Source organism: Pseudonaja textilis, chromosome 2 (genome assembly GCF_049901715.1).
Source record: "Pseudonaja textilis isolate UNSWEBS1 chromosome 2, rPseTex1.2, whole genome shotgun sequence".
NCBI lineage: Eukaryota > Metazoa > Chordata > Lepidosauria > Squamata > Elapidae > Pseudonaja > Pseudonaja textilis.
Genome location: NC_141991.1, coordinates 82,284,046 through 82,299,804, shown reverse-complemented (window position 1 = coordinate 82,299,804; position 15,759 = coordinate 82,284,046). Strand labels below are relative to the sequence as shown.

The window sequence follows — 15,759 nt, the reverse complement described above, 5'->3', positions numbered from 1 at the left end:
GTTTCAGGATTCCCCACAGATGCTCAGTAGTGTTTGGGTCTGGAGACATGCTTGGGCAGTCCATCACCTTTACCCTCAGCTTCTTTAGCAAGGCAGTGGCCATTTTGGTGGTGTGTTTGGGAGTTGTTACCAGGGTGGAATACTGCCCTGCGGCTCACTCTCTGAAGGGAGAGATCATGCTCCGTTTCAGTATGTCACAGTATATGTTGGCATTCATGGTTCCCTCAATGAACTGTAGCTCACCAGGGCTGGCAGAACTCATGCAGCCCCAGACCATGACATTCCCACCACCATGCTTGCCTGTAGGCAAGACACACTTGTCTTTGTACTCACCCAGTTGCTGCCACACACACTTGACACCATCTGAACCAAATATTTATTTTATTTTATTTATTTTGTCAAGCGATTATAAGAAACTACAGAGTCAGGTAGAGTATTCTAGACATTGACCACTCTGTTGCTGAAGTCGTATTTCCTGCAATCAAGTTTGGTGCAGTTTATCTTGAGTTTGTATCTATTGTGTGCTCTTGTATTGTTATGGTTGAAGCTGAAGTATTCATTGACAGGTAGGACATTGCAATATATAATTTTATAGTTAGGCATAGTTCTAGGTTTTCTAGGTCTAGAATTTCAAGTTTATTATTGGTCTCTTTGGACCACAGGACATGGCTCCAGAAATCCATGTCCTTAAGTTTGCTTGTCTGCAGCAAACTGTTTGCGGGCTTTCTTGTGCATCATCTTTAGAAGAGGCTTCCTTCTGGGACGACAGCCCTGCAGACCAATTTGATGCAGTGTGTGGCATATGGGCTGAACACTGACAGGCTGACCCCCCACCCCCCCACCCCTTCAACCTCTGCAGCAATGTTGGCAGCACTCATATGTCTATTTCCCAAAGCCAACCTCTGGATATGACACTGAGCATGGGCACTCAACTTCTTTGGTTGACCATGGCAAGGCCTGTTCTGAGTGGAACCTGTCCTGTTAAACTGCTGTATGGTCCTGGCTACCGTGCTACAGCTCAGTTTCAGGGTCTTGGCAATCTTCTTATAGCCTAGGCCATCTTTATGTAGAGCAACAATTCATTTTTTTCAGATCCTCAGAGAGTTCATTGCAATGAAGTGCCCTGTTGAACTTCCAGTGACCTTTTTGAGAGAGTGAGAGTGATAACACCAAATTTAACACACCTGCTCCCCCTTCACATCTGAGACCTTGTAACACTAACGAATCATGTGCCACCAGGGAGGGAAAACGGTTACTTGGGCCTCATTTGGACATTATCACTTAGGGGTGTACTCACTTTTGTTGCCGGGATAATATTAATGGCTGTGTGATGTGTTATTTTGAGGGGACAGCACATTTACACTGTTATACAAGCTGTATACTCACTACTTTACATTGTAGCCAAGTGTCATTTCTTCAGTTTTGTCACATAAAAAGATATACTTAAATATTTACAAAATGTGAGGGGGTGTACTCACTTCTGTGAGATACTGTATATATGGATGAACATGGACATGCATAGTTGTTAAATATTATTTATTTAACCAATTATTTTTCATGGCAATAAATCAAAACCCAGTTTTTAAGAAGTAATGAGGAATCCCCAAGTTCTTTTACTTTTGCTCCTAAAGAATCCTTCAGAGAATTAAATTGCCAGCCTCCAATAAAACCAGTATTAAACTATAGAGCCAGTTTGGTCTAGTGTTTAAGACACCAAGTTAGAAAGTGAGAGATCATGAGTTCAAGTCCTGCCTTAGCCATGAAAGACAGCTGGGTGATTTTAGACCAGTCACTGTCTCTCAGCCCAATCCATCTCACAGGGTTGTTGTAGGGAAAATAGCAGGAGGAAGGTGTGTTAGATATGTTCACCGCCTTGAGTTATTTATAAAATCAGTAAAGGTGGGGTGAAAATAAAATCAATTTTGAGATCTGGAGGCATATTACACCGCAACAACTAAATTAGACTGCTAAAAAAGCAAAAGGGGATGAAGGGGAGAAATATGGTACTTTGTGTATTCCCATTCTGCATCTCTCTGACAATTTTTTCTTCTTTTCTGTTGTTCCTTATGGCCATATACATATAGTTTATTTGCCTCTGACTTAGGTCAGTGTTCTCATTTTGGGAGAGTCTTGCCTTCATTTGTCTACAGTTTGGTGTAGTGGTTAAAGGCACCATGCTAGAAACAGGAAGACTGAGAGATCTGGTCTTGCCTAGGGCATGAAGCCAACTGGTTGACTTTGGGCAAGTCACTTTTCTCAGCCTTAGGAAGAAGGCCACGGTAAATCTTTTCTGAAAATCTTTCCAAGAAAACTACAGGAACTAGCACTTGCAGCCTCCAGAAGTTCAGTGCTGACTCAAAATACAAACACACACACACACACATTCATAGACTGCAGAGTCTAGAATTCCAAGATAGGACAAGCTATTTTTCAGAATTCTGGATGTTAAAAGGACACACTATCTGCACTACTGGAAAAAGATGCAAATGGATAATAAGATATAATGTCTGAGCCAGGGTTTTTTTTTTGGGGGGGGGGATATATTTTATGTGGTTACCATAGATCCATATTGTAGTAAGTTTTACAAAACACATTGTGTAGGCTTGAAAGCTTTGCTCCATAAGTCAAAGATGGAATGTGATTAGAAAGATGGGACAGATATATGCAGAATCCGTTTTACTTTACCTATTGATATATCCTTTTCCTTAATTGTATGCATGAAGGGAAAGGAGATTGCAGTCATTCATGGGAAGAAAAGGAATATATATATATATATTATACTTAGGAATACAGGTATGCCAAATATGGACAGAATTTGCTGGTCCTTCTGTGTATGTGGCAAAAGGTTTTTAACTTCTATGCTAACAAAAGCTTTTTTGTAGAACATCTGTTAATAATAAATAGAAGAAAATAGAAGAAAACTCTATTCTAAGTACTGCAAGGAACACAAAACAGCCATAATCATGATGATAATCTGATATTTTCATCACATATAAAATAATATGTAAATATTAAGTAAAAGTAATCACATATAATATTTTAATGATATTTTCTTTTGTTGAGAAATCCTGGTAGTTCTCAATTTATGACCAATCATGTAATGACAGTTCAAAGTTGTGACACCTATGAAAAAGTAACCTGATTGCCCTATGGTCGTGTGATCGCAATTCAGGCCTTTGGCAATCAGCACACATTTGCAATCAGTTGCAGTCACATGTTCACAATTTGCAGCCTGTTTTTGGCAGTTTCTGGCAAAAATGTCCATTGGAAAAGCTGGATTCACTTAATGACCTTGTGATTCAAATTAATGACTGGAGTGATTCACTGATCCAACAACATGATAGAAATTCTACTCCCAATTGTGGTTGTAATTCGAGAACTACATGAACATATAGAACAATATTGGGCAATCTCTATAAAACTTTATAAAATAATAAACAAATGAATGTTACAATTGTAAACTCCTTATATAAAGGAGTTCTCTTTGGGTTTTCCTCTATTCAGTTATTGGATCAGATCCAGAAGAGAGAAATACATGAAATTCTTAGTTTCTATGGTATGGCTAACTTTTTTAATTTTGATTTTTACCCTTGAAATTAGATTACTTTTAGTGCTAGATCCCATTCAGCAACATCATTACAACATTTAAAAAATACATGTTGAATTTCTAATGCTTGGTTGGAGAAATTTATGAATGTATTATTTGGATGGATAATATACATGCTGCATCTTCTTCCCTTTTCTCATTTGACAGCATTTATATTTGTTTCTAACTATAATTTCTCCTCTTTTTAAATGCAGGACAGCACAATTATCTCTGTGCTGGAAGAAATGATTGTATTATTGATAAAATTCGGAGAAAGAACTGCCCTGCTTGTCGCTACCGGAAATGTCTTCAAGCTGGGATGAACCTTGAAGGTAAATTCTAATACTTTCTTTTGTTACTGCTCAGATAGGAGTAGGATTGTAGGTATTGCTTCTCTTTTCTTTCTACTTAACTTTTTTTAAACCAGGTATGCACTGCGTACATTGCTCTAGTCGTATCTGTTGCTATTCATGAATTCTTCCCCAAATCCACTTAGATGAATTATGTGTATTGAGTTTTCATTGTTCGGACATCCATGCATCATATGTTGAATTTTAGGATACTGCATATTTGTTAGGTTAGGCCACATTTCATGAGTTTTTAGCCTCTATTCAGATGTAAAAATTGTTTGCAGGAAAGGTACTTAAACTAATGACCACTGTGTTCTAATGCTTATGGTATATATTTATTACAGCTTGTATTTATTATATGCCTGCATTATTCTTGATAGAATTGAACATTTTTTTGCATTCATAATTTAAACTTTTCCTTGTCTTCTATATTGTGTACTGAAGTTCTCTTTCTATGTTAAACAATTGTAGCCTGATTTTCTATATATGTAAATTGCTAATGTTAAAGATGTGCACCAAGCCATGAGCTTTGGACATTATTCAGTGATTTAAAAAATAGTTTTATTCAACAAAACCTAATTGAAAGACCCTCAAATTCAGCTCAAATTCAGCTTAAATTGTGCAACAGCCCCTTTGTTATTATTAATTGAATTATAGAAACAGCAGCCACTTTTATGTGGGGATGGATGGTTGCTTTAACATGTTTTAGTTTGGTTTTGCTGCTGATAATTCTAGATTATCACTGACTGGTCTGTAAATTACCTTGTTTTGGGAACGTTGTTGAGAAAATAGTTTTGACTATAGTTACAGTTATGGATGAAATATATCACCTGGATCCCTTTCAATTAGATTTCAAGCATAGTGGAGGATTGATGCTACATTGGTGACTCCTGTTGAGGACCTTTGGCTGGATTAGGATACAGATTCTTTTGCACTCTTTGTGGTCTTTGATACCATTTACCAAGGTATTCCCTGGACTGATTACAAGAATTGGGAGAGGGAGATGTTGTTCTTCAGTGGTCCTTCTCCTTCTTGAATGACCAATTTGAGTCATTGGGGAGAGAGTCATTTTTACTCTGAATGGGAGCTGCAACTCGAGGCTCCTTCCAGACTCATAGTTCCAGCCACAAAGTGGAAGCTAGTAGCAAGTGGAAGCTGTGGTCATGTGCTTTGCACAATTGCATCTTCTGCACTAGCTGTGACCTTTCTAGATCCATTTCTTCACAATTATTCATGCCTTTGTCAGCTATTAAAGTATAATCTACATGGGGATGTGGTTGAAAGTTTCAGCTGGTGCCACATGGAGCCATTCAGGTAGACAATAAGTGCAACAAAGTTCACCTACATGACACCACTAATACATCCTACAATTAGCTCTGGGTAACAATTTAAATTACAACCAGAAGGGTACAAGTTGAATCTGCCTATCAAATAAAATATGGAAAAGAGGGTCTACTGAGGGAATGTCCTCTTCAGTGACCTCAGCTCATATGGTGACTTCACTCCTTTGGAACAGTTTAACTTTCCATATCCTGTTCATTCTTCCAACTAAGCTTTTGGGGAGCCAAAAAATATGGGTAGTTAAAAAGATATTTGAGACAAGCAAAATAGTGCTACTTTGATTGCTACTTTGAATTAGCATCGGACTAATTGTTTATGGTTATATTAATAGATTTTTGTTTTATTGTCCTGATACTAATACTAAAAACCATTCAGCCTCCACATATGGTATGGCGTATGCTGATTGAATGAACAAATAAATGTGTTACTCACAATGTTACATCTTCTAGAAGTTAAAATTTGGGGATTTCATTGAAAAAGACTTAGGGTTCAAGTTGATAGATTGTGGAAGAACAGGAGATGTTTTAGCATATACTTGTTTCTTTTGTATAAGTATGGTAAGCAAGCTACACAGATTGGGAGGTAAAATTATGATGAATTTTATTTTATTTTTTTCACTATTTTTTCTTATACGGAGTTTGGCAAGAAATATTTTTATTTATTATATTTTTCCCACCTTTATTTTTATCAGTAACTCAGAACAGTGGATATACATAATAATATTCTTTTCTCTGCTTATTTTCTCTACAACAACAACCCTGTGAGGTGGGTTGGGATGAAAGAGTGACTGATCTAAGGTCACCCAACTGGTTGTCCTCCCTAGGCAGGACTAAAATCACCAGTCTCCTGGTTTCTAAGGCAAGCACCTTAACTATTACGCCAAACTGACACTTTTTTTATAGTCATACTATTTCTGTTTTGTCTATAAAGTACCAAATTACTAATGAATCTGCAGAAAGGCTCCGTTTCGAATTCAGTGTCTGTCCATATGATTCACCTTAAGATTTCATTAAATCTCCCTACTTCCTCTTCCCCCTCCTTCTCATGTTCAGTTTTTTATTTCCTGAATGTTGCCTACTTACTGTCAATTCACTCTTCCTTTTACCAGTTACTCCACTGCAGAAAACTTCACACAGTGATGCAGGAGGGTCGTAACTTTATTCCTGGCATGAAATGGATGCTCTGGATAGCTATTCTAGATACCAAGGTTGCTATTGAATGTGCAACTGGGTGTTTTGCCCATTTTCACTATGTGTTTATACAGATATGAATGGAGAGGATGGCAGGAATTCTGCCAGTCATTTCTCTTAAACTTCCCCATGGAGGCCAAGATCCAATTAAAATAGGTTATGGGGCAGTGCTTTTCATAGCCACATGGTTTTGTCCTGATTGAAGGGTAAGACGAAAGCAAAGATGAGGAACAGTTCTAAGAAACTACAGTTTTGTCATGGTGTCATTCAGAGTTTTTGGGAATTGGGTACCATCTAGCTCTAAGATAGCAATTGACACCTCTGAACACTACTTATATTTGATAATGGGAGATAACAAACTGAAATCTAAATAAGATGGTACTTTTGGTAAATAAAAAACTAGAAGGGGGCGGTGAAGATTCAGCCTGTTTTGGATAGAGTTTATTCCCCCCAAAGATAGTCTGGGAATACTCTTTGATTTTTACTGAATTCTTCATTAAAAGCCAGTTGAGAACTCTGGGGTGGTACACTTTTGCACAATTACATTTGATGAGTTGGCAGAAATTTTTCCTGATTTAGCCAGATCTAGAGGTAGTGAGTGATCTATGACTGTCCATTTGGAATATTCAGTATACTTTTCATGGGTCTAGAAATTGTAGTTGGTGCAAAAACTCAGTATGCTATCTCATTACCAACCTGTCCATTCATTGAGAATTACAGAAGAGGCCCTTTTAAAAGATGACCTTACTGCCTAAGACTTTTTTTCTTCTGGTGTGCAGGAAATGGCCTTTCCTGTACCATTTCCAAGCCCTACAGTACAATCTCTCAGGAATTCATTTAATGCCTGTTGTGTCAGCGTTTAAAGGAATTGTGAAGACATAGCACTTTCACCATCTTTTTAAATATTAGTTGAGAATGGCATTAATTAAATTTAATATTTTGCATTATGTTTTTTAAAAATGGTTAGCTGCCTTGAGTCTTATCTCAGCAGAAAATCAAGGTATAAATAAACAAACATATACTTACATACACACTAAGGAAGGAACATGTATATTCTCTGTTAATTCTGCATGTTCTGCTAAATTCTTTTACAATATATACATGAAACTACAAATTCTATATCATTTAACCTTTTAATTATTTAACACAGTGATTTGAAACTTAAAATAGCAAAACAAATTACATTTTTCTGAAATACTGCTCTGTCAGGAAAGACATAAAATAACTTTTAATGATCTTGGCCTGTATTCTTTATACTTAACTGTGTTAAGAACAAGCTGCATAGAACAAAATAAAGCTCAAGAGTAGCTAAACATTTAGAGTGAATATGCTATTAGAATGAAATTTAGAATCTAGTCCTATGATATAAATACTGAAAGGCAAATTCATTACATTTATTAGATCAAAGCTAAAGGCATGATTGGGTTTCTAAAAATAATGCTTATACGTTGGTATGTTTTAGTTGTGCAGTAATTTTATTCTTTAAAAAACTATGCAGCAATTATATATTTTATATTTGAAATATAATAGAAAATTATAATCTAGATTTCATCTGAAATAGTAGACGTTACTGGTAACTTCCTGACTTTGCAAGCCATTTTTATTTCTACCATTTCATATAACACTGTTTTGATTCTCTCTCTTTTAGGAATCTTATCAATCTTATCCAGCCATAACATTTTTGTTTGTTCTCAGACTATGGACTCTTCCTTCTCTCACACAGAGAGAGGGGGGGTGGGGAGGGAGGGAGAGGGAGAGAGATTTTGCAGTTCAGTCCTCATACTCTCTTTCTCTATGAAAGCCACCATCACCACAACATCATGGTAATTAATGTTTATATTCAATCTATGTTCATTCTGCACTCATTCATTATTAACCCTATCTCTTCTTCTCTTACCACAGATATTTAAAAATCCCATTCCTGTTACATTTAATGTTTAGTTTCTGCTGATACGTTCCTCCCAACTCAGTTTTCATAATACACACTTCTCTATCTAACGTCACTTTTACACTTTAAAATTTATCTAATTTTCCATCTTCAGTGAACAGTTTTAGTTAACTTAGAGTACAAGACAATATAAACTTGCTCTAGTTTTTCATCAGTTCTGCACAAGTTGCTGTGTTCGCTTTTCTGTCAAACACAGTCACTACAAATCATAGCATGATTATACATGCACTCATATTACCAACAGCTACTTGATTGTGAGAGAGTGGCTATATAAATCTAATGGATGGATAAACAGACTTCTAGTTTCACCAGATTTGTTCCTCATACTGTACATGTTCCATAAATACATCAAGCAACCCCTGGGCATATCACATAGTCTCGTCTTACTCCTGGCTCATTGTTGAACCAGTTGCTAGGCATTCCATTGATTCTTACTGTATTTTTGTCTTACCATATTGAATAACCAACCTTCAACTCCATACCCATATAACTATATATACTATATCCATAATGCTAACTTAATCACTTTATCATAGATTTTCTCTAACTCAGCAAACATGCATATTTTTTCTCACGGCCATACATCCTTTAGTGACTTGCTAAAGAGCAGAAGTTACATTTGCACATTTCCTGCCCAGCATCATATTGTGCTTTATTTATTTAATCGGTCTTTCAGTCAGTTTACAAAGTTGCACAATTTGCAAATGTGACTCTGAGTGACTAACATCAGGTAAAACAACAAACAAAAGCTTAATACATGCCCAAGGCTGTTGAGGTAATTCCCCGTTAGAAGAATGAGTGCATACAGGGAGACGTATAGAGAGTAGTGTTGGAATAATACACACACAGCACACAGATACACCGTATAGTAAATGTAAGTTTTTACTTCCAGAAAGGTTTGAGCAAAGTCCAAAATAAGCAATCCAAAATCATTCACAAGTTAAATCAGTCAGTTTTCAATCCAGGGATAATCCAAATATCATATTCCAGTGTCAAAAACAGTTCAGTATCAGACTTACATTAAATCCAGTAATAATCAATTAGAAGAAATGGAGCAATGGCAATACTTTCCAACAGAAGGAAACAGAGACGGAGACACACTCTCTTCTGAGATTAAGACTAAACAAACCAGGTTTCTGGCTCCATCTTATGGCCGTTTGAGAAACCACACCTAATTACAGTTTTGCATTTTCTTAAAGTTACAGTTTTAAAATGTTTATCCTGGTTTATATATTTCTAACCCAAATAGCTGTTAGGTGACTCATATTCCTAACAAAGGCCACATATCTACCTCATCAATTCCTTAAGTGATACATTTTGGTAGTTGTCAATTTTGGTACCCTTTTTATCAACATTCTGCCAGAGTTATTATCAGACAAAATAATATTCTTGTAGATGCTTTACTCACTCTTACTGCCTTTCCTCTTTTTTATAGGGACACAGTAATATAACATTTCATAAGGAGCATAGTAGCTAACATGAACAGGAGGCTGGTTTGGAAGTTAGGAAGTCCGCATTAGAACCCAAGTGCTGCTATGGGATGGGGTGTCCTTCGTTCTGTCTCCTGCCAGGGACATGAAAGAAACCCCCAACTGAGTTTCCCCTGGGCAATGGTGATGTCACCGACTAATCCTTTCAGCTTGGAAGTGCCTCAGTGCTTCTAACACAAATGTGACAACATTCTTCCTATTGTCAAACACACAGTTTTCAGCCATACATTAAACAAGTGAGAGACCCATTCCACCACTCGCTATATGCTTGGCTAAAAGTTATTAATAAATTATAGGATTGCATGTATTAAAATTAGTGGATTTCATTAAATGTTAATTTCTGGAAAATATATGTACCTACAAAAGAAAGACATTGAAAAATGTTATCGCAAATTATAAGAGATACATCAGGCAACTTCAGGGAATTGTTTTATTTCTAGTATGGGTGGTTGAAATGGTGGAAGGAGGGGAATCAAAAGAAGGAATAGGCTGAGTAGATGCAATGATGTAGGGCAGTGGTCGCCAACCGGTGGGCCGTGGCCCACTGGCGGACTGTGAGAAAATTTTGGTGGGCCGCAGAGAAATCTCACCCCCAGAGCACCGCCCCCCAAGCAATTAATCCAGGCTGCGCAGAAACACAAGGCTGCTCAGCCCACATGGCCCGCGGGAACCCTCCCCGCCTACTCACTCACTACCCGGAAAAGTTGTCTGCTAAGTTGATATTTTTCCTTTTTCCGACCATCAGCTGTTCTGTTGTGCTGGGAGATTTAGATTAGCTAGGAAGCAGGAAATGGTTGGATTTCTTGCTTTCTAGCTAAGGACAGCTGAACCCCCCTTAGGACTGAAGGTTTGCTTGCAAGCAAATTCAGTGCAGACTCATGACAAGTAAATTTGAGAAACTGAACTAGCCGATGGCAGTTAGATAGATCACTCAATGATTCTGTGAGCAATTCAATCTGCCTGCTTTGCCTGATTTTGGATAAAAGTTGCTTTTTTATAAAAAAATCAATATTTACATACATGGTGTGTTGTGAGTTAGTTTTCTGAGTTTGCTTGAGCTAGCCAATGGCAGATAGATAGATTTCTAAATGAATCTGTGATTTTGTGAGCAACTCAATCTGCCTGCCTTCTTTGCCTGATTTTGGGTAAAAGTTGCTCTTTTTTATATAAAACATTCAATATTTATATAAATATTTATAATATTTACATACAAGCCATGCCCAGCCAGTCACATGACCACCAAGCCACACCCATAAATTAGGCCACGCTCACATAACCAGTTAGTGGTCCCTGGGATTTAGAATTATGCATTTGGTGGTCCCTGAGGTCCAAAAGGTTGGCTAGCTCTGATGTAGGGGAGAATAGAATTTTATTAAAAAGAATTTTTTGTTTATTATCAACATTTGCCTCAGATTACATTGACTACACTATACACATTTGCCTCGGATTACGTAGACTATACACTATACACATTTGCCTTAGCTTACAGACAAAACACACAATACATTGTCACTGCATGGGCAATGTTGGACTCAAACAGACTACATAATAGGAAACAGATGATGGAAAAATGCAATCCACTTAGCAAAACCTCTTCCAATTTTGGAACAGACCATGAATTGTTGATGTCAGATGTATGGATTAAACTTGTTAATTAAATACAGTAAAGTAGATGTGTCAGCAAGATACTCCATGGAGAATATAGGCTACAAGGATAAAAATAAACCAGTACTTTCGTTCTTCCTAGCATTTTTTTTCTGCAAATGTGAGGTCAACTTTTTTGGATCAACCAGGCATTGATCCATTGACTGCCCCAAGAATTGACTAACCAGCTTGTCACCTGAGCCTGATATGATAGGCTGAGACAGAGTAACTGGTCCAAGGTCAGCCAGCCAGTTTTCATGCCTAAGGCAGGACTGTTTCTCCATTTCAACTTCAGTACTCAGTCTCCCCTTCTGCCCCCTCAAACACACACATAATATGCCTTAAAAATATGAAAAATGAAGGATGAGAGAGGAATCCAAAATTTCAAAACAAAAAAGATCCAAGTGGCTTTAACAAGCTGTTTTCATAATCAGAATAGGACAGAACACAAGCTAGTGCAATAAAAATGCATTGTGAGTGGATGCAAGTTTCCATTCTCAAATAACAAACAATAATATCAAAAATGTCAACAAATAATGAAAGGAGATTGGAAAAATAACTTTCAATTTTTTATTAATTTATCAAAATATAAAATACAGAAATACAAAGAAAAAACATTCAAAAAATTAAGATAAAAAATATTGAAGAGTAATCATGGAAGTTAACCAATAGAGGCAAATGGGAATAAAGAAAGATGGAAAGATTGAAAGCCTTTCCAGATAGGAATATTGAATGTTAGTAACATTTATAAATAGTGAAACAATATAGTCAGGGATAACTTCTACTAAAAGTGAAATATAATAAGCAGTGAGCCTATTGTCAAATAGGAAGGTTGCAAGAATAGATAAAATTTCCCATTGAATAGTTTAAAGTTACAAAAGAAGCAGTTTCATATTAACAAGGAGCAAGACTGTGTGGCCTAACAACTGGGAAAATTCAGTGTGTACAGCTATACTAAAGAAGAGAGATGTAAGAAATGCACAAATTACTGCACCATTATACTAATTCCTAACATAAGGAAACTTGTAAACTCTTAAATAATAGAACCAGATGTGAAGAAAGAAAAGCTAATTGTAAACCGGCCACTTAGGTGAGGTGGACAATGTTGACCACAGGTGTCAAACTTGTGTCATGTTGCCGTCACGTGATGTTTTGCAATGTTTTTTCCCTTCGTGGAACTGGGGTGGGCATGGCTTGCACATATACGCATCCGGCCCATGGGCCACCAGTTTGACACCCTTGATGTAGACATTTGATACATAAATAATAAATGAACAGGTTTCAGAAAATGTAGGACCGCCTTAGCTAACTTAACATGGATAATAGAGCTAATTTAACATGGATAATAGATTTACTTACTATAGCACATCCCCTAACTATGTCGATGAAGCCATAATTTAGAATGTTTTAAGACTAATGAGTGTGGCAAAATTCACTTATATTTTTTGTGAGGAATATTTACAATAAACAAGAAGCTACCATAAGTACTTAATTTGGAGAAATGGTTTGAATTAGGAGTGGGAGTGAAACAAAGATGCATATTTTCTTCATATTTATTTAACTCACACAGAGAATAAATTACAAGAATGGGTTCAGAAGAAATTGCCAGAGAGAATAGGGAACTGCTGGTTTAAAACAATAAGAATGGGGATATGCAGACACTACTTTATTAGTTGAAAATAATAAGACTGGAACGACTTGTTGAAAAGTGAAAAATCACAATAATATTAAACATGAAATGACAAAAAATAATATACTGTATGCTTAGTGACAGTGTCTACAACAAAGAAGAGAAGGTAGGCACAGTACTAGCTTTAATTTTCTTGTCCTCAAGAAGAAAGGAACTGCATGCTGGAAAGCAGAGAAATTAATCTTAAAAGGAAGGCAGTGACAAATTTAGGTAAGATCACGAAAGGAAAATGTTCCAAGAGATGAGAATAATTAAAGAATGATCTTTCCAGTAGAAATGTACAATTGTGAAAGGTGGACCCTGAAGAAGAGTAAGAGAAAGAACGAGGTATTTTCAAATTAAGGATCTGTATTTGGAGAGTAAGAATACCATGGATGAAAAGAAAACTCTTGACAGGCAGCCCTGAACCAAATAAAGATTGACTCTTCTCTGCAAGAAGAAACTTATGTGCCTTGAATATGCACCATAATCAAATGATAAGTAGAAAAAATGCAATTGTCAAATCTCAGGGAAGAAGACAACATTGAATCTGAATAAAAAGGGTGTGTGCCATCAAAGATATTATTGGAACATTTTTGTAAGAAAATCAAAGTATTTCTGAAGAGAGGTCAAGATGGTAATCGTATTTTCATGCAGAGAAAAAGCTGAACCTGAATGAGTGGCATCTAACTAATAATGGTAATGATGATTGGTTGGACCTTTTGTACTTTGTGCTCTTGGTATTACATAATAAATAACAGATCCTTTTATGATGAATAATAACAGGAACTACATAAAGGCCATCTCTTTGCCTTTTGTATTTGTTACTTGGCAGATAACCAGGTAAAAGAAATAATTAGATCAGGGAAATGTGCATACCAGTGTGTGATTCCTGTGATATAATTTACATCACCATATATTAAAAAAATTGGATCTCTGTCTTCCTATCTAATTGTTTAGTGAGAGATGGCTGTTTCATGCATTAATATTCTGTTTTTAGTATTATGTATATAAAAAGTGAAAAGTCATACTGATGAAATAATTGCTTTACAAATTACTGACCACTATTCGTGAGGCGATAATTTAAGCAGTTATATCTAGCACATTTTATCCATGGTTTAAGTAAAGTATTATGAATTGACAAGAACATTTTGAGTTTTGGTCCAACTGTACAGCAGTCAGTCTTCAGTTTTGTATAATTCATGTTTCAAATTTTTATTCTTTAATAAAAGATGCCCAGCATATATGTTGTTAGATTATGCTGTCTCTTACATTTTGTTTCATAATTATTTATTATTAGAAGAGCTTATTGTAACTGCTAGACACAAAATATTTTTATTCGTTTCTTGCTTCGTTAATTCTCCCCATGCAGTGTTTTTTTTAAAAAAATATAATTGCTGGTTTCATCTTTTGTTCATACAAATGAAACTTTAAGTTTAATTGAATGTCCTTGGTGTTGAAACAATATTTTTTATGTTTTTGCATTTCTATTTTTTTTTTCTAATAACATTCTAGCACGAAAGACAAAAAAGAAAATAAAAGGAATTCAACAATCCAGCGTGCCTGCAGGAAGGGATACTGCTGAAAATCCCACAAACAAAGCTATAGTTCCTGCCTCACTGCCACAGCTGACTCCTACCCTAGTTTCCCTACTGGAAGTCATTGAGCCAGAAGTGATGTTTTCAGGCTATGACAGCACAATACCAGACACAACTTGGCGCATAATGTCAACTCTCAATATGTTAGGTGGAAGACAAGTGGTTGCTGCAGTGAAATGGGCAAAGGCAATACCAGGTAAGTGATACCATCCCTACTATAGAGTTGATGGGGGGAGGAGTGACTTCGTTTGCTTTTGGCATAGTTTGCATTACCTTGAAGATAATCTATGGGAACCTCATGACACTTCTTTCTTTCCTTCTTTCTCCCAAAAAATCAGAGGAATAATTGCTCTTATTTAAAAGGCTGAATTCATTCTTTGTCTATTCAATGGACGTTTGAAAATAGTTAAAAGACTGCAGCAGGTTCCCCACTTTTGGTTTTTAAACAAACCTTTAAACAAGTAATTTCTCAAGAAACCATTATGAATATGAAAAAAAAATACTTTGGGTAAGCAGCACTTCAGTTATAATGTCCAGAGGATCCACTTTTATTTTCAAACAGGCTTCAGAAACTTGCATCTAGATGACCAGATGACTCTACTGCAGTATTCGTGGATGTTTCTGATGGCTTTTGCTCTAGGATGGCGATCATATAAACAGTCTAATGGAAGTCTACTGTGTTTTGCTCCAGATTTGATCATTAATGAGTAAGTAATATAATATCAATAAAAATACTTTGTGTTTATTTTAATTAGGTGATGTTTAATTACTTCTAACTAGTGGCCACCATTTTCCAGAATTTGGTCAATAATAACTTGAATTCTGCTTCTGACATTGATGATCATTACTTTTACTGTTGGATGTTCATCATGTGGCTTTGGATGCTTCTACTTCTTTAGAAACTAATTTGTACATCTGGTAGTTCTTGCTGCATGTTTTGGTG

General features: G+C 36.2%; 1 protein-coding gene across 1 annotated transcript in view; it reads left to right on the top strand.

Moving 5' to 3' along the window:
• NR3C1 (nuclear receptor subfamily 3 group C member 1) overlaps positions 1-15,759 on the top strand; it is a 71,467-nt gene that overhangs the window by 39,421 nt on the left and 16,287 nt on the right. The window contains exons 4-6 of the mRNA XM_026696418.2: positions 3,802-3,918; positions 14,734-15,012; positions 15,379-15,523. Of these exons, the coding sequence (XP_026552203.1) occupies positions 3,802-3,918; positions 14,734-15,012; positions 15,379-15,523 (541 nt within the window). The remainder of the gene's footprint in view (positions 1-3,801; positions 3,919-14,733; positions 15,013-15,378; positions 15,524-15,759) is intronic.